This window comes from Cervus canadensis, chromosome 17 (assembly GCF_019320065.1).
Source record: "Cervus canadensis isolate Bull #8, Minnesota chromosome 17, ASM1932006v1, whole genome shotgun sequence".
NCBI lineage: Eukaryota > Metazoa > Chordata > Mammalia > Artiodactyla > Cervidae > Cervus > Cervus canadensis.
Window position 1 is genome coordinate 62673250 of NC_057402.1, and position 23348 is coordinate 62696597.

General features: G+C 49.1%; 1 protein-coding gene and 1 long non-coding RNA gene across 3 annotated transcripts in view; one reads left to right on the top strand and one right to left on the bottom strand.

Annotated features, from left to right (window-relative positions):
* Positions 1-233: 233 nt before the first annotated feature.
* Positions 234-10011, bottom strand: LOC122419738. The gene is made up of 3 exons (XR_006262972.1): positions 9881-10011; positions 7367-7489; positions 234-604 (listed from the first exon to the last, which is right to left on the bottom strand). It is a non-coding gene; the product is annotated as an uncharacterized LOC122419738 (long non-coding RNA).
* ADAMTS17 (ADAM metallopeptidase with thrombospondin type 1 motif 17) overlaps positions 9095-23348 on the top strand; it is a 395361-nt gene continuing 381107 nt past the window's right edge. For both annotated transcript variants that reach the window (XM_043434539.1, XM_043434540.1), the window contains exons 1-3: positions 9095-9268; positions 9681-10051; positions 20574-20727. In XM_043434539.1, the coding sequence (XP_043290474.1) occupies positions 9190-9268; positions 9681-10051; positions 20574-20727 (604 nt within the window). In that variant the 5' untranslated portion in view covers positions 9095-9189. The remainder of the gene's footprint in view (positions 9269-9680; positions 10052-20573; positions 20728-23348) is intronic.

The window sequence follows — 23348 nt, forward strand, 5'->3', positions numbered from 1 at the left end:
AAGCAGAAGAGTTAGATTCCACCTGTTGAAGGATAGGGGGTTATAATTAGCAGATATATTTTAAAAACATCATATAATCTAATGTGAATTTTGTCCAAGTTTACCGTCATCCAATCTCATATTGAATAGTCTATCATCATTCCAATTTCAGCCATTACCATTTGCTAAAATCAAATACAAATTTGTGTCTATCCCATTTTTCAGTCTTTATTGCATTACATTTTAGCCTAGTATACCAGAGAAGGTGACTTCTTTGAGCAAAGAAAGGCTAGGAGAGGAAGAAGGGAATCTTGAGAGGAAATGCTAAAAGAAGAGAAAGACACGGGAAAAGAGAAAGGCGCTTTACAAAACAATGAGAAATACGTTGCTTTTCTCAATCATCCTCATCAAGGGGAGCTGGTTGGGATGAAGCTGTGAGCTCTAGCACTGAAGACCCTTATCCTGTTCATTCGGACATGCAGGCTGCAAGGCTTGTCTCCTGGCTAGATGGTGCCTCCGCTGACCTTCAGCAGGACGTAAGCATGGAGTTGTCTTTTCAACAGTGAGGACACTTCAAGGCTATAGACACTCACTCCAAGGCAGGCTGCGACCTCAGAAGCACAGTCTAGGGGAGGGGAAGAGCCAGGATGTTAGGAAAGGGGAGGACTAGAAATACCTTAGTACAACCCTGATTGAACAAGTAACAGTTATACTGAAAGATAGTTGGTCAGAAGAGTGGTAACTTAGAATTTTCAGTCATTTCAGGACAGGGGCCTGAGTCAGGCGGGGATGGCTTCATGTAGCCAGGGTACTTTTCATAATAAACTGACACTACCACAGTTCTGAAACCAGGGAGGAGACTGGAGACCCCACAGGGAGAGGTTGGCCATATTCACCTGGGGACCAGGCTGCCAGCCAAGCAGCTGAATTTGGGGGAGGATCCAAGGTCAACAGGCAAAGGGCAAAATATAAGTCTGGAAAAGGACTTTGTTTTTGTTTTAGTTTTTTTTTTTTTTTTTAATTAGTTGGAGGCTAATTACTTCACAACATTTCAGTGGGTTTTGTCATACATTGACATGAATCAGCCATGGAGTTACATGTATTCCCCATCCCGATCCCCCCTCCCACCTCCCTTTCCACCCGATTCCTCTGGGTCTTCCCAGTGCACCCGGCCCGAGCACTTGTCTCATGCATCCCACCTGGGCTGGTGATCTGTTTCACTATAGATAATATACATGCTGTTCTTTCGAAACATCCCACCCTCACCTTCCCCCACAGAGTTCAAAAGTCTGTTCTGTACTTCTGTGTCTCTGGAAAAGGACTTTGGAACAAACAGAGCTGGGACCAAATGTGGCGTGGGAAGACAGAACTGATGCTGGGCGCCCCCTGCTGGAGAGGATGTGGCATCCGACTGGTTCCCAGGAAAGAAAGGGAGAAAGTGAAAGTGAAGTTGCTGAGTTGTGTCCCACTCTTTGCGACCCCATGGACTGTAGCCTACCAGGCTTCTCCGTCCATGGGATTTTCCAGGCAGGAGTACCGGAATGTGTTGCCATTTCCTTCTCCAGGGGATCTTCCCGACCCAGGGATCGAACCTGCGTCTCCTGCACTGCAGGCAGATGCTTTACCCTCTGAGCTACCAGGGAAGTCCCCAAGAGAGGATGCCTCAAAATCCAAGTGAATTTAGTCTCCAAGAGGAGGTTGTCATGTGGAATACCCCTCTCTCCTCAGCACCCTACCAATGCCTAGTGCTATCTGGAACACAGGGCCTTCTTCCACCTACATACAGATCAAGTTGGCACATGAGTCATGGCACCTGGAGCCATCAATTATCTGCTCAAGAAAGCTGTCAGTGGGGGGAATTAACGGAGGGTCATGTTTGACTGACGTGCCTGTAGTCCTCTTTGTGCTCTGCACAGTCTGTGTCTTTGGCCATCTATTTTTTTCTTTAAAAAAAAAAATTAATTTATTTATTTGGCTGTGCCAGATCTTAGTCGCAGCATGCAGGGTCTTTAGTTGCAGGATGTGAGCTCTAGTTCCCCGACCAGGGATTGAACCCAGACCCCCTGCATTGGGAGCTCAGAATCTCAGCCACTGGACCACCAAAGAAGTCCCTGGTCCTCTATTTCTAAGTTTGACATTTGAACATGGTGTCTCTTGGCAGAGTCTGTGCTGCTTTGGGGACTGTCTTACTTTCATTAACAACAGTAGAAGTCATGATGATGGTGACCAGCATCCAAATATCCAAGAGGCCATGAGAATCAATATAACTGACTGCTGGGGAGTCAGCTCCAGACAACACGGTCGGAAGTGTGATCTGACACCAGAATTAGAAGTTCACAGAAAGCAGAAGACAAGCTGGAAACTCAGGATCCTTCTCATTTGTGAGTGCAATGGACAGCTTTGACCCCCCCAGACAAAAAAGAGGCTTCCCTTACATCAGATTTAAACTGCTACTTCCATCTGTAGGGCTTTGATCTGCTTGTTTGTCTTGCTTTTAATCCCTCCCAGCCCTCTTCCATGTGTGAAATGAGATTAAGCACTGTTCTTTCACAAAATTAAGACCAGGAAATTTGTGTGTTAAGATGAAACAGGATCATAGCAAATAGTAGTGATTTCCTTTTTCAAGCAAATTTTTTTTTTTTTTTTATTTTGGGAAAATATACCTAACGTAAAATTTACCGTTTAAGTCATCTGAAGTGTACAGTGCAGTGGGATTAGGTTACACTCACATTGCTGGTCAGCCATTGCGCCATCCATCTTGAGAGCTTTTTCATCTTCTCAGACCGAAACTTTGTTCCCATTAAACACTGACTCTCCATTCCCCCTCCCCCCAGGACCTGGTAACCACTAGACTCCCTTTGTTTCTGTAAATGTGACTACTCTAGGCACCTAATATCCTCATATAAGCAGAGGCATACAGTATTTGTCTTTTTGTGACTGACTTATTTCATTTAATGTCTTCCTTCAGATATATACCCAGAGGTGGAATTGCTGGATCACGTTGTAGTACCATTAAGTTTTTTCTCCGTACTGTTTTCCATAATAGCTGTACCAATTTAGATTCCCTGAAACAGAGCACAAGTTCCTTTTATCCACATCCTTGCCAACATTTGTTTTCTCTTGTTTTTTTGATAATAGACATCCTAAAAGATGACCATTATATCTACTACTGTGGGCAGGAATCCCTTAGGAGAAATGGAGTAGCCATCATAGGCAACAAAAGAGTCTGAAATGCAGTACTTGGATGCAATCTCAAAAACAACAGAATGACCTCTGTTCATTTCCAAGGCAAACCATTGAATATCATAGTAATCCAAGTCTAAGCCCCGACCAGTAATGCTGAAGAAGCTCAAGTTGAATGGTTCTATGAAGATGTACAAGATCTTTTAGAACTAACACCCAAAAAAGATGTCCTTTTCATTACAGGGGACTGGAACGCAAAAGTAGGAAATCAAGAAACACCTGGAGTAACAGGCAAATTCGGCCTTGGAGTACGGAATGAAGCAGGGCAAAAGATAACAGAGTTTTGCCAAGAGAATGCACTGGTCATAGCAAACACCCTCTTCCAACAACACAAGAGAAGACTATACACACGGACATCACCAGATGGCCAACACCGAAATCAGATTGATTATATTCTTTGCAGCCAAAGATGGAGAAGCTCTATACAGTCAGCAAAAACAAGACCGGGAGCTGACTATGACTCAGATCATGAACTCCTTATTGCCAAATTCAGACTTAAACTGAAGAAAGTAGGTAAGACCACTAGACCATTCAGGTATGACCTAAATAAAATCCCTTATGAATATATAGTGGAAGTGAGAAATAGATTTAAGGGACTAGATCTGATAGACAGAGAGCCTGATGAACTATGGACAGAGGTTCGTGACGTTGTACAGGAGACAGGGATCAAGACCATCCCCATGGAAAAGAAATGCAAAAAGGCAAAATGGTTGTCTGAGGAGGCCTTACAAATAGCTGTGAAAAGAAGGGAAGTGAAAAGCAAAGGAGAAAAGGAAAGATATTCCCATTTGAATGCATAGTTCCAAAGAATAGCCAGGAGAGATAAGAAAGCCTTCCTCAGTGATCAATGCAAAGAAATAGAGGAAAACAATAGGATGGGAAAGACTAGAGATCTCTTCAAAAAAATTAGAGATACCAAGGGAACATTTCATGCAAAGATGGGCTCAATAAAGGACAGAAATGGTAGGGACCTAATAGAAGCAGAAGATAATAAGAAGAGGTGGCAAGAATACACAGAAGAACTGTACAAAAAAGATCTTCATGACCCAGATATTCACGATGGTGTGATCACTCACCTAGAGCCAGATATCCGGGAATGTGAAGTCAAGTGGGCCTTAGGAAGCATCACTATGAACAAAGCTAGTGGATGTGATGGAATTCCAGTGGAGCTATTTCAAATCCTGAAAAATGACTCTGTGAAAGTGCTGCACTCAATATGCCAGCAAATTTGGAAAACTCAGCGGTGGCCACAGGACTGGAAAAGATCTGTTTTCACTCCAATCCCTAAGAAAGACAATGCTAAAGAATGTTCAAACTACCTTACAATTTCACTCATCTCACACACTAGTAAAGTAATGCTTAAAATTCTCCAAGCCAGACTTCAGCAATACATGAACCGTGAGCTTCCAGATGTTCAAGCCGGTTTTAGAAAAGGCACAGAAACCAGAGATCAAATTGCCAACATTCTCTGGATCATCAAAAAAGCAAGAGAGTTCCAGAAAAAACATTTATTTCTGCTTTATTGACTATGCCAAAGCCTTTGACTGTGTGGATCACAATAAACTGTGGAAAATTCTGAAGGAGATGGGAATACCAGACCATCTGACCTGCCTCTTGAGAAACCTGTATGCAGGTCAGGAAGCAACAGTTAGAACTGGACATGGACCAACAGACTGGTTCCAAATAGGAAAAAGAGTACATCAAGGGTGTATATTGTCACCCTGTTTATTTAACTTAAATGTAGAGTACATCATGAGAAACGCTGGGCTGGAGGAAGCACAAGGTGGAATCAAGATTGCCAGGAGAAATATCAATAACCTCAGATATGCAGATGACACCACCCTTATGGCAGAAAGTGAAGAGGAACTAAAGAGCCTCTTGATGAAAGTGAAAGAGGAGAGTGAAAAAGTTGGCTTAAAGCTCAACATTTAGAAAACTAAGATCATGGCATCTGGTCCCATCACTTCATGGCAAATAGATGGGGAGACAGTGGAAACAGTGGCTGACTTTATTTTTTTGGGCTCCAAAATCACTGCAGATGGTGACTGCAGCCATGAAATTAAAAGACGCTTGCTCCTTGCAAGGAAAGTTTTGACCAACCTAGACAGCATATTAAAAAGCAGAGACATTGCTTTGCCAACAAAGGTCTGTCTAGTCAAGACCATAGTTTTTCTAGGAGTCATGTATGGATGTGAGATTTGGAGTATAAAGAAAGTTGATCATTGAAGAATTGATGCTTTTGAACTGCGGTGTTGTAGAAGACTCTTGAGAGTCCCTCGAACTGCAAGGCTATCCAACCAGTCCATCCTAAAAGAGATCAGTCCTGGGTGTTCATTGGAAGGACTGATGTTGAAGCTGAGACTCCAATACTTTGGCCACCTGATGCGAAGTGTTGACTCATTTGAAAAGACCCTGATGCTGGGAAAGATTGAAGGCAGGAGGAGAAGGTGATGACAGAGGATGAGATGGTTGGATGGCATCACCGACTCAATGGACATGAGTTTGGGTGAGCTCCGGAAGTTGGTGATGGATAGGGAAGCCTGGCATGCTCTCTGGTCCATGGGATAGCAAAGAGTCAAGACAGGACTGAATGACTGAACTGAACTGACTGATCCTAAAAGGTATGAGGTGATATTCATTGTGGTTTTGATTTACATTTCCATGACGGTTAGTCAGGAACATTTTTTCATGTACTTGTTGGCCATTTGTATGACATTTTCTTTAGAAAACTATTCAGAGTCTTTTTCCATTTTTCAACTGGATGGCTATTTTTTTCTAGTGAAATGTATAAATATCCCATATATTTTGGATAATAAACCCTTATCAGGTGTATGGTCTGTAAATATTTTCTCCCATTCTGTAAGTGGCCTTTTCATTTTGTTGATGGGTCCTTTGCTTTGCAGAAACTTTGAGATTTGATACAGTGCCATTTGTTGATTTTTGTTTTGTTTCTTGCACTTTAGTTGTCATTTAAGAAATTGTTACCAAGACCAATGCCAAGGAGCTTTTCTCCTGTGTTTTCTTCTACAAGTTTTTACCATTTCAAGGTTTACATTTATTTCAAGTTGTTTTTTGTGAGTGGTGTCAGACAGGGGTCCAAGTTCATTTTTCTTGCAAACTGACTTCTAGTTTCCCCACCACCATATATTAAAGAGACTATCTTTTCTCCTTGAGTAGTCTCGGCTTCCTTGTCAAATATTAGTTGATTATATAGGCACAAGTTTATTTCTGGGCTCTATTAGCCATTTATCTAATGATTAACCTTCAGATTTTTGCAAAATTTTTTGCTCTTAATAATATGGTCTGATGAGCATTCTTATACACATTATCAGTTTGTAGTAGTTAACCAGAGCAGACGGCAGAGTTGTAGGGTGTGTACATGTTAAATTTGACTACAGTTTGTCTATTTGTTCTTCAAATTGGCTGCACCAATGTACACCCCTATCCATGGGCAGGAGAGTGTCCTCTCCAATCTCTTTTCCAAGAGAAATAAAGATATTTCCAAGTTCTTATGTTTCAGATAGGCTGGAAGATGAAATGTCACCTTGCTGTTGCTTCAGGTTCCATGTCCCTACAGACTAACGCATTTGAGGGTCACCTATCTTGGGGGCCCCCCACCTGGTAGGAACTAGGCCACACAGCAGGAGGTGAGTGTCAGGTGGGCAAGCGAGGGAAGCGTCATCTGTGTTGACAACCACTCTCCATCGCTCGTGTTACCACCTGAACTCCGTCTCCTGTGAGATCAGCGGTGGCATTTATAGGAAAGCAAACCCTCCTGTGAACTGCTCATCCAGGGACCTAGGTTGCATGCTCCTTATGAGAATCATCCCCAAACCATCTCCCCTCTGCCCTCCCCCCATCCCGCCTGTGGGAAAATTATCTTCCATGAAACCGATCCCTGGTGCCAAAAGGACTGGAGACCGCTGACTATCTGATAGGTTAATGATGGCAAACTCAGGTGGGTTCCAACAGCAGGACTGTTCCTGAAAGGCGATGGGGCTGCTACTCCCTGGTTTTCAAGGGCAGGACTTTGGCCAACAAAACTGCATCAAAAAGCTCACCAGGATATCTTGTTCCACCAGAAAATGATGCTGAACTTTGATTTGGCTGAGGCTGCTATCAGAGGAGAGAAAAAGCTCCAAACCTGGCCATGAGCAGGATGTGTGTGGAGACTTCCAGAAGCTTCAGATGCCCAGCAATGAGTGGCAGCCCCTGGAGCAGTGGAGGGTGGAGTGGACAAACAGGAGAGGATTCCAGCCACCATGCCCTGGGGAAACACAAAGTGATGAGTTAGCAGTGGTGGGAGTGCTGAGCTTTATTAAGAGTCAGTGACACAGTCCACTCCTAGGGTTAATTGTCATGAAAGCTGGATAGTGTACACCTCTGGATCCCTTCTGATGACATGTAATCCTGTGATACATTTTAGATTCTGAGAGGCCCTCCGCAGAGTACAAGAGAAGTGCTGTAGCCCCTCCGCTTTGAGAAAACAAAAATGGGTAGGACGGGAAAAGAAGGAGAGAGAACTGAGAATGGCTGCATATCAATTCATTCTGTTTTGTTTCTACAAGATGCTCCTCAGGAAACTAAAGGAGCCAACTTTCCTGAAGACCTCAGTTATATTCTGAGGAAAAGAATGAAGTCATTCTGTTGCTGGAAGACCTGGGTTCAAGTCCAGGCTTTGCCACTTTGTGCCTGTCTCCTAATCTGTAAAACCAGAAAATATTCCTTACTGCTTGTGTGGGAGGGCTCTTGTTTGTAGTGAGCAGCACTGGGCTGGAAGTCTGGACCACAATTCCAGCTCTTGCTCTGACAGGAACTCACTGGGTAAGTTAGTAAGCTCCTTAAGCTCTCTTTCCCCCAGTTTCTCAGTCTGTCAGAGGGTGTGATCTCACCAGTTACACTGACTTCTGTGAAGATAAAGACAACAGGAGGTGTGGAGATTTTGCATAAACACCACTGCCTCGAATGTAACTAGTTGTTGTTCAGTCACTCAGTTGTGTCCAGCTCTTTGCGACCCCATGAACTGCAGCATGCTAGGCTTTCCAGCCCTTCAGTATCTCCCAGACCTTGTTCAAACTCATGTCCATTGAGTTGGTGATGCTATCCAACCATTTCATCCTCTGTCGTCCCCTTCTTCTCCCGCCTTCAATCTTTCCCAGCATCAGGGTCTTTTCAAATGAGTCAGTTCTTCACATCAGGTGGCCAAAGTATTGGAGTTTCAGCTTCAACATCAGTCCTTCCAATGAATATTCAGGACTGATTTCCTTTAGGATGGACTGGTTGGATCGCTTCGCAATCTAAGGGAAGTGTCTTCTCCAGTTCCAAAAGCATCAATTCTTTGGCTCTCAGCCTGCTTTATGGCCCAGCTCTCACATTCCTACATGACTACTGGAAAAACCACAGGTGTCATAGCTTTTCTTCTAAGGTGCAAAGTTGCACACCTTGTGCACGAAACTGCTCTCCCACAAACAACCAAAACTCATTTTACTTTAGATACACAGATAGTATGCCTTTATGGGTGAAGTCCCTTAAAGCTAGACAATTTCTGGCCTGTCTTCCAGGGAAACAGAGTTCCAAATACGGGGACAAACTGAACATCGGTCAGGAGTTTTCTCCGAGTGGTCCGGGATTGCGCGGCTTCACGCGGCTCCCTTGCGCCACCTGGTGCCCCATTCCCGCAACTGCCCAGAAACCACGTGTAAGAAAGTGCTTACAACCTAACTACGCACTCTGGGTCAGGCCCGCCCCAGCCAATCGGCGAGGGGGAGGCGGGGCGGGAGAAAGCGGGAGTCCAATCGTTGCCCGCCTCCCGAGAAGAAGGCGGGGCTTGCGATTTACCACGTTGGGTTTGTCCGCAGCGCTAATTGCTTTTTCCGAAGGCTGGGGAGCCTCACTCCGGCTGGCGCCGCCGCCTCGCGCGCTCCTGCTCCGCCGCGGCCGCGCGGGGGGCGCCTGCTCCCGAGGACCATGTGTGACGGCGCCCTGCTGCCCCCCCTGGCCCTGCCCCTGCTGCTGCTGCTGCTGTGGGGACTGGACACGGGCACAGGTAGCGCCCCGCTCCCGCCGCCCCTTCGCCCGCGCCTCCCGCGGCCACCCTCCGCCTGCCCTCCACGGCGGCCTCCGCCTGCTTGCGCGACCGCGCCGCGGCGGCCGGCCGCGGACAGCCGCGGGGTCGAGGGGGCGCGGGCCGCGGCCGGAGGACTCGGCTCCGGGCGGCCGCCGGGGGTCCGGCTCCCCCGAGCGCCGCGTCCCCGGAGGGGCCCGGGCGGCCGCGTCCGGAGTGGCGCGGGGCCCGGGCGGCGGCGCTGGCCGGCGCGGAGGTGCCCGGGCGAGGGACGGGACGAGGGCGCCGTCTCGGGACCGCGCTGGCGCTGGATGCCCGGCGCTGGCCCCCGTGAGCGGCAGGCGGGCGGGAGGGCGGGCCCCGCCGCGCTGACGCGTCTCGTCTCTCCCCGCAGCTGTCGGCGACGCGGCGGCCGACGTGGAGGTGGTGCTCCCGCGGCGGGTGCGCCTGGAAGACGTGCACCTGCCGCCCCTGCCCGGCGCCCCCGGGCCCCGCAGGCGCCGGCGGCCCCGCGCGCCCCCCGCAGCCCCGCGCGCCCGGCTCGGGGAGCGCGCCCTGCTGCTGCACCTGCCGGCCTTCGGGCGCGACCTGTACCTGCAGATGCGCCGCGACCTGCGCTTCCTGTCCGGAGGCTTCGAGGTGGAGGAGGCCGGCGCAGGCGGACGCCGCGGACGGTCAGCCGAGCTGTGCTTCTACTCCGGCAGCGTGCTCGGCCACCCCGGCTCCATCGTCTCGCTCAGCGCCTGCGGCGCCGCCGGCGGCCTGGTACAGCCCTTGCCACCTCCGGGTCTGCCTGGCCATCTGTCCGGGCGTCAAGGGTGGGGGTGAAGGGAGGTCTCCGGGGAGGGCTGGGATGGCGGTGGGGCCTCCCCTCCGGTGTGCTCTGCCGCTGGCAGGAGGGAGCACCCCCAACCTTCCAGAGGGTCTAGGAGCAGAGGGCAAGAAAGGGGAGTCATCTCATTATCCACCGCTTTCAGTCCTGAAAATTCAGGGGTGCGTTTGCGTCAGGCCAGCACCGACGTGGGGTGCACAGCGAGATAGCTGCAGCCTGCCCGGGAGCACAGGTCCGGCCCAGATGAAATCCATCAGGCCCCTAGACTGAGACGTGCACCTGGCCGAGATGTAGAGAGAGCCCTGTTCGCTTCTGCACAGGTGTGCTGTGTGCGTGTCACGGGGAACACCGATCTGTATGTATACAGTTCCTCTGTTCTTGAAGTGGGGATGGAGTCAAGCATTGGCCTCCTTTCTGTAATTTTGAGTCTTTACCCAGGAAAGGATATTTGGAGGGGTCCCCGGACAGGCCGCTAACCTACTCTTCGTAGTTAAAACGTGGGAGCGAGGAAAGGGAAGGTGTCCCTAATAGTTTTACCTTATGCTGCAAGCAGGCATTTGTTGGCACCTACCCTCAGCCAGGCCTGAGGAATGCTGACCTTGGTGATAAGCCCCTCTCTGTCCCTGGAAGTTCTCTGGATGTGGCAGTAATCTGCCCCTACCCCCCCACCCCTCCTGTGGTTGCCACACCTGTGGAGTGCTCGGAGGGAGGGAGGAAGTCCTTGGCACCTCTGCCCTGCCTTTGCACACTGGCTCACTTGGTTACATTGGTGCCCAAACAACACTTCTCAGCTTCTCATCGTGCCCCCAAGGGGCACAGATGGCTGGCAGATGGCCTGCCCCCACCCGGCACAGCCTGAGATGGGCACAGAACATGCTTCTCTATCTTCTGGGGAAGTGGTTTCTGATACTCCTTTGTGTCTGTCCTTTCCTGGCACAGGAAACTGCTTTCCCCACTTCACCTTCTAGAATTCTCCCACCCTTACCCACATAGCGTGCAACATGTTGACATGAATCTGCCGCAAAGGTCAGAAACCCTGAGGGTCAGAGTCTTTATGTAAGACTGCTCTCTTCCCAGCAGTGTAGGGGAACTTAGGTAGTAATTCCCTTAACTTGGCCTTTACCAGTTCCCCTTGTAGGATTTTTTGAGTTCCGATAAGAATGTGATCTCCATTTGCTGGACTGGAGAAATTGGCATCTTTGGTTAAATGAGGAAAAGGGACTGTGGAGGGGCCTGGTAGGAGCTAGTGTGGAACAGCGGCGGGGAGTATGAGCTGTGGGTGAGGAGGCTTAAGTAGGGTGAGAAAGGCTCAGATCACTGAAGGACTCGGGTCAAGGCTGTATCATGTTCTGGGAGGGACTGGAAGGCCCACATCATTTTTCCTGTTTTTGCCAAAGTGTTTAAAGTCTAGGTCACATCACTGTACTGAACATGGAAACATCTGAATCCCATTTGCTGCGGTTTAGTGAGTTTCTGTAGAGGTCAGAGTTTATACTTCTTGGTGTAAAGTTTCCAGCGAGGCGCTATCTGCGAAGGCGCTGAGAGTGGATATCTGGATAACACTGATTTAAAGTCCTCCCGGAGTGAGTGCTGGGCCCTTTCACACATGGCTCTGAGCTGTGAGAGTTCCTTTCTGTCCTCCAGGTTTGCAGCAGGACTGCCCTTCCCTTCAGCACCATGTGAGGGCGCTGTGCTTTAGATAAAGGAACAGGCAAAGAGGCTGCGTTAAGCATGCGCCAGCTGTGGTGGGGGCCCCTCTAAGACTTTAGATTTTAAATGCGTACTTCTGTGGTTTCGTCTGCCTTGTTCATCCCATTCATGTAAGCTGGACATTGGACACCTCTTTCTAATACACCCCATAGAGGAAGGGCAGGGGTTCAGAGACTGCCGGGTGACTTGGAGTGGACCTGTTTGGTGGCAGAGCGGTCCTGCTCTTCTAGAAAAGAAAGCAGCAGGAATGTAGGCTAACCAGGTTCGCATCACACCCCACCTTTGATTTTGGTACTCGGTGCGCTTAAGACAGTTCCGCTGGGCGGTAACTTTGTGTTAGCCCCTCTGGACCATGGAGATCTCACTCAGGTGTTGTGTGTTTTTCAGCACAGGCTCAACCATGAGGAATGGGGGAAGGAATAATGCCCTGTAGATGAGTTTTGGTGCCCACAGTTGGGAGCATTCCAAAGCCTCGCTGTGTCTGAAGAATCATGTAGAGCAGGGTTGGCAAACTTTTTCTGGAAAGGACCAAGTAGTAAACACTGCAGGCTTTGCAGGCCATGCGGTCTCTGTCCCAACTACTCAACACCGCCGTTTGAGTGCAGAAGCAGCTGTAAGACAGTAAAGAAACAGGTGGGCATGGATGTGTTCGATAAAATTTTATTCTGGTGTTGAGTTTGAATTAAACCTGCTGCATCTCACATCTCCGGAACGGCCTAATGAGGAGCATTGCCTGTAGGGACGGGTGTGCGGGCTCCGCTCCCTGAGCTGTCTGTCCCCCGAGACGTTTGATACCTGTTTGAAGGAGATGCATGATTAAAATAGATTGTTCCTTAATTATTTATGGGGGCAGGGGAAGTAAATCTCACACTCCGTTTTGCTCTCCACCCTTGGAGCCCCACTTTTTGACAGTGGGCAGAGGTGGGGGTCTGTGGCGTTTCCCTTCTCTGTCTTACCTTGAAAAGCTGTGTAAGCTGCCTTTTTTGATCTTCAGAGACCATGGGCTCAAGTATTAATTGGTTTACATTTATGCATCTTCATTTTATTTACATTTCAGAGAAGTCCTCAGACATAACATAGGTTTGGGGAAGTTTCTGTAACTGTATATAACTTCAAAGCAATGAACTCTGGGCACACGAGGAAGGTATTTTCACTCCCAGAGGATTTATGTGAGTTTGGGTCAGCTGCCTCCTGTGAATGGGACCAGATCATGGAAGGCCGGCGGAATCTGAAGAAACTTTGGGTTGAGATGCACCAGAGCAGGCAGTGGAGGCGGAATGGCAGAGACAGAGTGAGTGTCCATCTCTGAAAAGGCTCAGTGCTGCCTGTCGGAAGCAAGAGGACAGAGGGGCTGTTCTTGTCCCCACGTGTGAGGAGAGGAGGGCGGACAGGCGGAGTGTCTGGTCTGCTGGACAGGGGCCATCCTGCCTCACGAGCACTGAGTCAGGGAAGTCCTCGGCCGGAACATGCCCGCCTCTTAGCTGGGGCTGTGGCCTGTGGGGGTGCGCTGTGGGCAAGATGCTGGGGCCACCTGCAACGCCCAGGAGCTCTGGGGTATGGCCCTTTTTCTAGGCCACCCAGGAGGAACAGGAGGTCAGGGCTGGTCCCAGGACACCTTCTCTGGAGTCACATCCACATTCTGAGAGATGCTGGTTTATGTCTGTCTCACCCAGGCTGGTCACTGGGGCCCCATGGGCCAGCCGGCCTGGCCTGACCACAGGGCAGGACCTGGGCGGGAGCCCCTTACCCGTGTGCTCCCCACACTCTTAGTTCCCATAGCTCTTCCTTCCAGTCTGCTCAGGAGCTTTTGGGAGAGTGGGACTTCCCTGGTGGCTCAGATGGTAAAGCGTCTGCCTACAATGTGGGAGACCTGGGTTCAATCCCTGTGTCAGGAAGATCTCCTGGAGAAGGCAATGGCAACCCACTCCAGTATTCTTGCCTGGAGAATCCCATGGATGGAGGAGCCTGGTAGGCTACAGTCCATGGGGTCACAAAGAGTCGGACATGACTGAGCGACTTCACTTTCTTTTGGGAGAGTGCTCACCGTTCCCACAGGGGAAGAAATGTGGTCCAGATAAGAATGGGGTGGAACTGAGGTCAGCCAGGCAGTCAGCAGGTGGCTTAGAAGAGTTGGGGGCCCACGCTCTCAAGAGGGCAGCGTGATATCAGTGATGAAGGGGCCAGTTTGGGAGGTTGCTGCCTCTCCCTTTAGAGTTGCCCAACTCACTTTTCATTGACCACAAAATTGCCCAGCTTTTAAATGCAGGATTATTTGATCACTTATAGCTGAGTAGGAAGCAGTCTTGGCAAAAGCTGTGTGGTGTGGAGGTCACACCAGGTTATCCTGCATCATGGTATTGATACAGGTGTGGGGAAGGCACGCAGCCCTTAGTCATTCATCAGTTAATGTTACTGAAGAATTTATCATGCACAGCATAAATATATTTGGAAAATATAAAACAGTTTTTAAAGCTTTGTGAAAAGGACCAGTCTCAACTGGTCTTAACTGGATGTTGAGGAAAGCAAGGAGGGAAAAGACAGTTGTGAAATTTGGGATGTGGAGGAATTGAAGGGGAGAAGTTGGAGCATAGAATTCTAAGACCTCCCAACAGCTCCTCTGGAAGGATGCTCACTCTGCTCACTCACTGTACCCACCGCTCGTGAGCATCAGGCTGCCCATGACCGTAACCTTGAATACCTGGCCTATCTAGTTACTTACCTAGGGTACGTAGCTAGATTTTCCCATCTGAACTTTGTATTTAGTTGGCAACTTGTTAAAAAAGAAGTACAAGATGGGATGGTGAACTGAAGGTGTCTTCTTTGATGGCATTCTTGGAGCTTATTTCCTGAATTCTGAGATAGTGCAGACCTTGGGTATGTGGAATAGGAGATGTTTTTGCAGCCAGTGCATCCTGGGGAACCACTCAGAGGCAGCACCTTCCCCGTGCGTGCTTCTGCACACGGGCTCACAGGTGCACCATCACACCCATATTCTTTTGGAAGTGAGACTGCTCTGGGCTGTGATCTTGAGCAAGTCACTTACCTCCTTTGAATGCCCCTGTCTGCAGTCATACAGGGTGAATAACACTGGCTTTGCGTGGCTGTCGATAGAATGAAGTAAGATAGAGTCTGAAATCAGTTAGTGAGAGACTGGCATGTTAAGGTATTGGAAACACATTTCTTCTCTTGCCCCACAGGCTGTTTCCAGACTTTTCCATTTATAGATCAACCACCCAGTCAAGGCTGTTGACTGAATGAGCAGATCATTATCATATACCTGCCGTGTGTAGGACCCTCTGGTAGCTCCCAGTGAGCCTCAGAAGTAGGGTGTGGGGCCCTGTCTTGGAAGGTTCGAAGGGGAAGGATCATACTCTTGAGCCTGCAGGGTGGGGGTGGGGAGGGGGTGTTGGGCAGGAGGAAGCAGAGTGGGGTGGGCTTGGCTCTGGGTCTAGTGGGGCGGAGTGGGAGCAGAGATGGCAGAGTCTCCGGGCCAGGGCCTTCCCTAAGTCAGGGCCCTGCGAGCTGGGATAGAGGTGGGGGCGGACTGAACGGACAGGTGTGTGGAACAGAGGAGGCCGGACCAGGGTGCCCACGCAGGGTTCATCCTTTATGAGTGGTTCTCAGCCCTGAGCTGGCATCGGCGTTCCCGGCAGCATTTGCTACCTGGCGTGCTGGGCCGCATCCCCTAGGTTTTCTGATCCATCCGGCGGCAGCCCCGAGAGCTTGAATTCTGACAGGTTCTCAGGTGCTGCTGCTGGTCGGGGACCATTTTGAGGATCACTGGCCTGGAGACCATGAGAGGGCATTTCTGGCTGCTGACCAGGGAGCCCCTGGTGAGAGCAGTGTGGGGAGGACAGGAGCAGGGGGCGTTTGGAAGGGCAAGGCAATGGGCCTCAAGGCTTGGGTGGTGGAAGCAGAGAGGAAGGCTGCATGAGAGGGGTCTGAAGGAGGGGGTCTGTGACTGACTGTCTAGTGGTGGAATCGGGGGGGGGGGCGACTTTGGAGTAAAGACGGAGAATCTGTGTTCAGACCAATTGACGTTTGCAGAGGCAACAACGTGACCCTGAAAGGGGGGCTCCTTGTAGAGGTTGGGAGGCCCCTCATGCCTGTGCTGTATCAGGGATGCTCCTTCTGGGACAGGTTTGAGCAGCCCCCCCCCCCCCGAAAGTCTGAGGCCAGTGTAGCAGGGCCTGCAGCCCCAGGACTGTTTTTCCTTCTTGAGAGCAGACTTGCTCTCTCCTCTCCAACCCGCTGCACGGGGAGGAGGCCCCCGAAGGCCCGGTTCAGTGAACCCAGGAGCCATGGCCTCCTGAAAAGGAGAGGCTTGGAAGGCTCCCTGGGCACTGAAGTCCCCGTGCGGCCTTTGTAGGATGGCGAGGTCACCAGTCACGAGGCAGGTCCCCTCAGACAGGGGGCAGAGCATCAGCTGGTTCCAGAACATGCATGCAACAGAGTTTCTTAAATGCATTTTTCATGTTATGCAAAGAAGTCTCGCTAATGTTAGGAAGTTACAAACCTTTCTAACCTTCATTCATTTTTCTGGTTGCAGGGAGAGCTAGTCCTGCTTCAGGGGGTGGGGTGGGGTTAGTAATACTCAGATTATAATGCTCTCTTAAAGCAGCACTGAAACCCCTCAAAGCCAGCTTCCAGAACAAAGGGAACTGAAAGGGAACCACTCAGAACTTTTGTAATATCAGGTTACACCTGATACATTTTATTTGCCCCAAGCTTCTTTAAAGGTAAAGCATCTGCCTGCCATGCAGGAGACCTGGGTTTGATCCCTGGGTCGGGAAGATCCCCTGGAGAAGGAAATGGCCACCCACACCAGTACTCTTGCCTGGAAAATTTCATGGGTGGAGGAGGCCGGTGGGCTACAGTCCATGGGATCACGGAGTCGCACACGACCGAGCAACTTCGACAAACTTCTTTAGTAGGATACCAAATCTTAGAAGATGTAAGATTTCTCTTTTCATTTCATCGAGGATTGTTGTCTCCTTTAAAAGCCAGAGGCCTCTGGGTTTCCAGTCCTGTCTTCCAGTGGAGTCCAGTCCCCTTCAGATGGGGTCTGCAGCACTCTTGTGTATACTGTGATCTGAGGCATTTCCTTGCTGCTATCTGTGGAACAGGGAGGCCTTGCAAGAGCACTTCCCAGTGGCTCACTTCTCGGTGAGCAGAGGAGTAATGCAAACCCAGCACGCCCTGCCCAGCTCCTGGGCCACAGGGCAGAATGCCTCATCAGGAAGGCCCAGGCTGGTGCAGCTGCTCCGCGCCCAGGGTACCTCCTGATGCTGGATCGACGCGGGAGGTGGCCGCCTCTCCGGCAGCCAGCTGGAAGCTAGGAAAGTGGTTCTTGACCCTGGCTGCATCAGAGTCTCCCAGTGAGCTTAAAAAAACACCAGTGCCTGAGTTTCACCCCCAGGGATGTAACTCACATGGCCTGGAGTGGGGCCTGGGCCTCAGGAGTTCTCAGAACCAGCCAGGCGACAGCAGCATGCAGCTGGGGATAGGACCGCAGCCGCAGGGCTGCGAGAGTGCTGTGCTGGGGCCTTCTAGCCCACGCCGGCCTATCCAGTGCGTGCTGTTCCGCCCGTTTCATTTGATCCATCCCAGTACAGTCCCGTTCACTCACATTTTTCTTGAGTCAGTCTTCTGTGGCAGACATTGGAAACATAAGGAGGCATAATTCTGATCCTGCCTCAAAAGCACAAACTATGCCCTGGGCTGTGACAGATGCCCTCTAACACAGTGGGTAGTGGGCTGGGACACAGAGTGCCAGCGAAGGGGACTGGTTTTTGTAGGGAAAGGGGCAGGAGAGGATGGTTAGGGAAAGGGCTGACAGGTTTTTCCCCCTGTGCTGGATTGTGTGTGTATGTGTGTGTGTGCATGTGTGTATATGTATGTGTGTGCTTGTGTGTATATGTGTGTGCATGTGTGTATATGTATGTGTGCTTGTGTGTATGTGTGTGCATGTGTGTATATGTGTGTGCTTGTGTGTATATATGTGCATGTGTATACATGTATGTCTGTGTGTATGTGTGTACATATATATGTGTATATATATGTATGTATGTGTATTTGTGTATAGGTATGTCTCTGCATGTGTGTGTCTATGTGTGTGTGTGTCTGTGGCAGGGAGGGGGGTGGTGATGGTGGAGACAGCACTTTTCACAGACCGTCTTATCACCACGATGACCCAGTGGGTGTTGGTGAGGCTTCAGGGTGCCCGCTGGCGGCGCTTGGGGAGGGCAGGGGTGAGTCCCTCCTCGTGGTGGCTTCTGGGCGGGGCGGGCTGTGCCCTGTGCCCTCTCCAGGTGCTCGTTCTGGCCACAGGCCTGCTTGAAATTCCGGGCCCAAGGGAGCGCGTGACAGCGCAGTTGAGTACAGGTCTTTGGCCCATGTGTCTGTCTCACCAATTTTGCTTTTCTTTTTCCTGAGTAGTTGAAACCAGCATGTGGGCCCCTGTGAAAATGACCCTCTAAGGCAAAAACGCCACCAGGAGGTGGGACCGTGGTTATGTGTGTGTCTGGTGTGTGTGTGCGTGTGCACGTGCCTATAGGCTTTGTACCATGGTGAGATTCTCTGTGCTGTGTCAGTCAGAACTACTGGCTAGCTGGTCTTTGACCCTGCGGCTCGGACGCTGGGCTGAGGGGAGGATAACTGGCTTGGAAAGTGCTAGACACAAGGGGGGCTTTGCCCTCCTGCAGCCTGAGCATTTTGGGAGGTTGGGACCCTGTCAGGATGGAGCGTGTCCTCCAGGGAGCATGGCCTCCTTCCATGTGGGGCCATCTGCCAACTTTGTTTCAACCATGGACGTTTCCACTGACAGTTCTCCAGGGGTTCTGCCCTGAGGCTTTCCGGTGGGGATCTGCACTGCCCCCCACAACCACCTCCCTGAAGTGTCACAGTGAACAGACTCAGGTTTTAACTTCAAAGGAGACGGGAGAAAGCCGTGCTTCCCGGCAGGTCATGCAGTACCACTTTAAGACAGTTTTATTTGGGCAGTAAAATCTCTTGAGTTGTTCTTGGCAGAAGTTCTAATGAAATGGAAACCTTGCAATCTGCTTAGAGCAGTAAGTATGGTCTCACCCTGTGATTTGGGGACTAAAACTTGTAGGCGATCTTCGTAATTGATCTATTTCCAAAGGATTCGTATCGATGCATCCTTTCAGAAGGTAGAGGAGTCTGTATCCCTTGGTGTGAGTAGACTTTGTACCTGAGGCTGGAGGAATTGCTGAGCTGTGGTGGAGACCAGTGCTTCTCAAAGTGTGGTCCTCAGGCCTACAGCCGCAGTATCACCTGGGGACTTGTTAGAAATGAGTGTTCTTGGTGAGCATCCACACCCTCCAGGTGATTTTGATGCACACTGGAGTTTGAGAGGCATTGCTTTAGTATGTTTACAGCTTTTAGAAAGTAGTGTGGAGGGAGAGAGTAGCAGGGATGTCCATGACCGCCTAAGACAGATTGGCTCTATCTCCCGAATCTGCGCTGGCAGAGGTGGTCCCAAATGAACCCAGAGCAGGGTCTGTGGGCTGCAGGGTCCAGCGGGCAAACATGGATAATACCCACTCAGGTTCCTTGTGGAAGGTTTACCTTGTTTTGTTGATGATTCAGAGGGAAGCTAGTGGCAAGTATCCTGGGAAGGAGGGCAGACTTTTAATGCTGTCAACATTGGTTCCAAATGAAGGGAAAACTTCTCTGCATTGTGTATATGTTTTTAAGAATTAATAGTCACTCCATTAAAGCGGCAAGTTAAGAATCCTAGTCTTTAAGTTTTTTGTTCAATTTACAAATCATGTTATCATTATAATCTAGCAAGTTTTTGAAATTCTTTTTAAGGAACTTTTGGATAACATTTGATCCTGTTTACAAATCTGGTGATGAACAACATTTAAACCTTTAAAACCATGTTTAGAAATTTAGCATATTCAGTTTCATTTTCAAGTTCTTTTGTAGTCTGATTAAAGAATAAATCCTTTGCAAGAACTTAAATGGTTCTTATAAATAACGAGTTACTAGTCTTGTAAAGAAGTCTTAAGTTCTCTTATACATTCTGATACTGCTTACAAACCTGGTAAGATTTTAAAATTACAGGTCTAAATCACTGATGTACTTTAAATTAGAACCCAAATCTAATTCATTAGGTACTCTGCCAAGTTCTCTTGAAACACTGAAGAAAATCTACAAATGTCCTATCACCAAACTATTAACACTAAGACCTGACTCCGTCCTCTTTAATTCTGGTAATCCCCAGGGATAAGTTTCTATATAAAATTCTAAATAGTCTAAGGAGTGATTCTAAGTAGTCTAAACAGTGATCCCTAGGGATATTTATATATATACATATATATATATATATATACTTTTTTTTCTTATTCAGGATATATTTGTCATTCATTCCCAACACTTTTGGAGGTACCTCCTCAGGCTGACTTTTGGGGGATGCCTTAAAAATAGTTTAATAAGTTTTTTTTAAAAAAACAAAAACAGAATAATATATCTTTGAAAGTGAACACAGAGAATGGGTGCTGTTGTGCCTCAGCCTCTGCCTTCCGTCGCCTGATCCCCAGCACGACTGCTGGGTCACACACGAGCTCATTCCTGGGCTCCATGAATTCGTGGACCCTGCAGAGCTGCAGTCCCAGAGCGGGCCCAGGCCTCGGCGGGGTGGCCTCCCCAGCCTCTGCCGCTGGTCCTGCACGGGTGCGAGTGAGGATGACTGATGTCTGCTTTTCTCTTTCTGGGCAGGTTGGCCTCATCCAGCTTGGGCAGGAGCAGGTGCTCATCCAGCCCCTCAACAGTTCCCAGGGACAAGAGCATCTGGTCAGCCGCAAGTGGTCCTTGACACCCAGCCCCTCTCCTGAGACCCAGATGCCAGGGCAGCTCTGCAAGGTCCTCACAGGTGAGTCTGGGAAACAGCGTGAATGACTCACAGCACGTGCCCGTTTGATACTGTCAAGCATCCCTAGACCATCCCCATTGATGTGTCTCCAAATGTACTGAAATCCTGTGAGCAAGAACTTAGCTTTCCTGTGTTTTGAAAGCTATTTTTTTTATTGCCCATAAGGCCACTTTCTTTTCCTTTCCATGTGTATTTATATCAGTGTTTCATGTGTAGTAGCCCTTTGAAAAAGGCATTTGTAGAAAGAACCGTGGCTCTCTTTGTTATATCTCAATTTTATAGACCAGGAGCAAGTTGAGGCTTGAAAAACCTCAGTGGCTTATCGTTGGCAAGCCCAAGGTTGGTGGCAGAGCTCCAGTAATTCCTTCCCTGCACACCTTGGCCCGAGCGTGCTCTTCTATACAGCAGTCCTCAGTCTTGGCTGCACTGATCAGAGTCAGCTGGGGAGCTTAGGAAACAGTGGTTCTCGAAGTGTGAGCCCTGGGCCAGTGGCACCAGCATCACCAGGGAGTCTGTTGGAACTGCGTGTTCTCATATACCCCTCCCCAGCCCAGCCTGAATCAGAGACCATGGCGGTGGGGCCAGGTAAATCTGATCAAGTTAGGGGTGAGAGCCATTGTTTTAAAAAGTGGTGTGCACCAGCCAGTCCCCTCAAATCCTGATCTAATTGGTCTGGGCGTGACTTGGGTGTGTTTTTAAAGGTGGTTCTGATGAGCAGTCTGGGCTGAGAACCCAGGGTTCTTGTACTCTGTGGCTCTGTTTGGACAGCCTGTGGATTACCGTCGGTGTTTAAGGACCTCTCACGGTGCTGGATCACTAGCCGTCTGCCTGTCGGTGTCCCTTGAAGAAGATGATAGTCTACTGCTCACGGGTGGTGCTTCCTCCCTTTTGGGTCAGCCTTGGTGGATCATTTTTTTCTCTCTCTCCTCTCAAAGTGAATGACTAGTGATCATTCTAAATCTGTGCGATTTCTGCATCTGCTCTGAAAATACTGTTTTGGAGACAGAGGTTCTCAACTCTGGCTGTCCACTGGTATCACCTGGGGCACCTTAACAACTAGTCACACCCAGGTCCTGTCCCCAGAGAGCCACTTTCATTGGTCTGGGATGCAGCCGGGGCATCTGGCAATTTGAAACCTCCCCAGGTGGTTCTAATGTTCAGCTGGCGCTGAGAACTGCTGCACTCAGACGTTTTAAACATGAGTAATAGCACCTGTGGACCATTGGAAGCAGGGCTTTCTCAGGTGAGAACCACCAAGCAGGGCCAAGAGCAAATATGTTTTATTCTTACTTTCCCTCTACTCGAGCCAGTGCTGCTCAGCTGCTAGTCACTGACCAGAGACCTGGGGTGCCTGTGGGTGGTATCATGGAATATTTGTCTGACTACCAGCTGCCATCCTCTTTGGGGCCGTGATACCAAGGATTGCTGACAATATGATAAATTGTGCTGGTATTTGCATTTTTGTCCCCAAGGTTCGTATGGAGGCACTCTTGAGAGACTGTTTTGCCTTTAGTGAAGGAAATAAAATGTGCAAAGCCAGGGTAAGGGAGGATGTGATGGAAATTAAGTTGAAACAAGAGTGGTCATGCAAGGCTGCAGAGAGAAATTTCTGAATTTGCCTAAAAAATAATCCTCTTCCCAGCCCCCAGATCTCTCATCAACATGCTCTGCCATGCAGGAGCACGTGTTTCTTTAAGGTGATGCCAGCTCAGGGTCTGTCTTGGGTAGGAACACAGACTTAGGAGAAAAGTATAGATTTTGCTTCTGGTCCTTCTTGCTCTGTGTGAAATACTCAGTAAACTTTGTTGCTGTGTGAAGAAAGACAACAGGCCTTCTCAGAGGCTTAGCTAATAAGCAGTTAATTAGGCCCTATCTAGTTTGGATTAACTTTTAAATGTTGCGGGTTTAGAAACTGGAAAAATTAATTTACTGGGACGCCAGCAGAATACATTCTTGATGTTTCCTGGAAAGAGTAATCAGATTAATTCATGGTTTCCCGTGGGAGCATGTTCTTTATGGCCGAGCATGGCAGTCATCAGTGTCATGTGCCTTCTCACTGATCTTGTGTTGTCCCAGCCCTGGACATGGCCTGCAGGTGGGCAGCTGGCCCAGGCAGGTGAGGAGCAGTCTGATAACTCTTTCTCCTCCGTGAAGCACTCAGTTGGTCTGCTGACTGAGTCTAGGTAAACCACCATATTGTCTAGGGGCAGAGAGGCTGACACAGGAAAGGACACCTGGGAGGAATCACTGCCTTCTATTTTGTACCACAGAGGCTGCATTTCTAGCTCAGAGGCTAGAGGCTAAAAGATTTGGGGCTTCCAGAGAGGGGACAGGCAGATCCTATTTCCTTTATAGCTTCTTTTAGGACCTTATAAATTAATTCATAAAATATCACTCCAGCTTGGAACTTGGCATGAAAATATGGAGCCTGTGAGCCTTTTTTCCTTTTCCTTTCTTTCTTTTTTTTTTTGGTGAGCATGAGTATTTGAAAATATTTTTGGCTACTCTCAAACACTAAAATGGTACTTTGGATGTTTTGAAATGATGCTTGATTTTTTTGAGTGGTTATTTTGACTTCAAAACTTTTTGTCTGCCTGCTATGCTTATTTTAATCTCTTCAT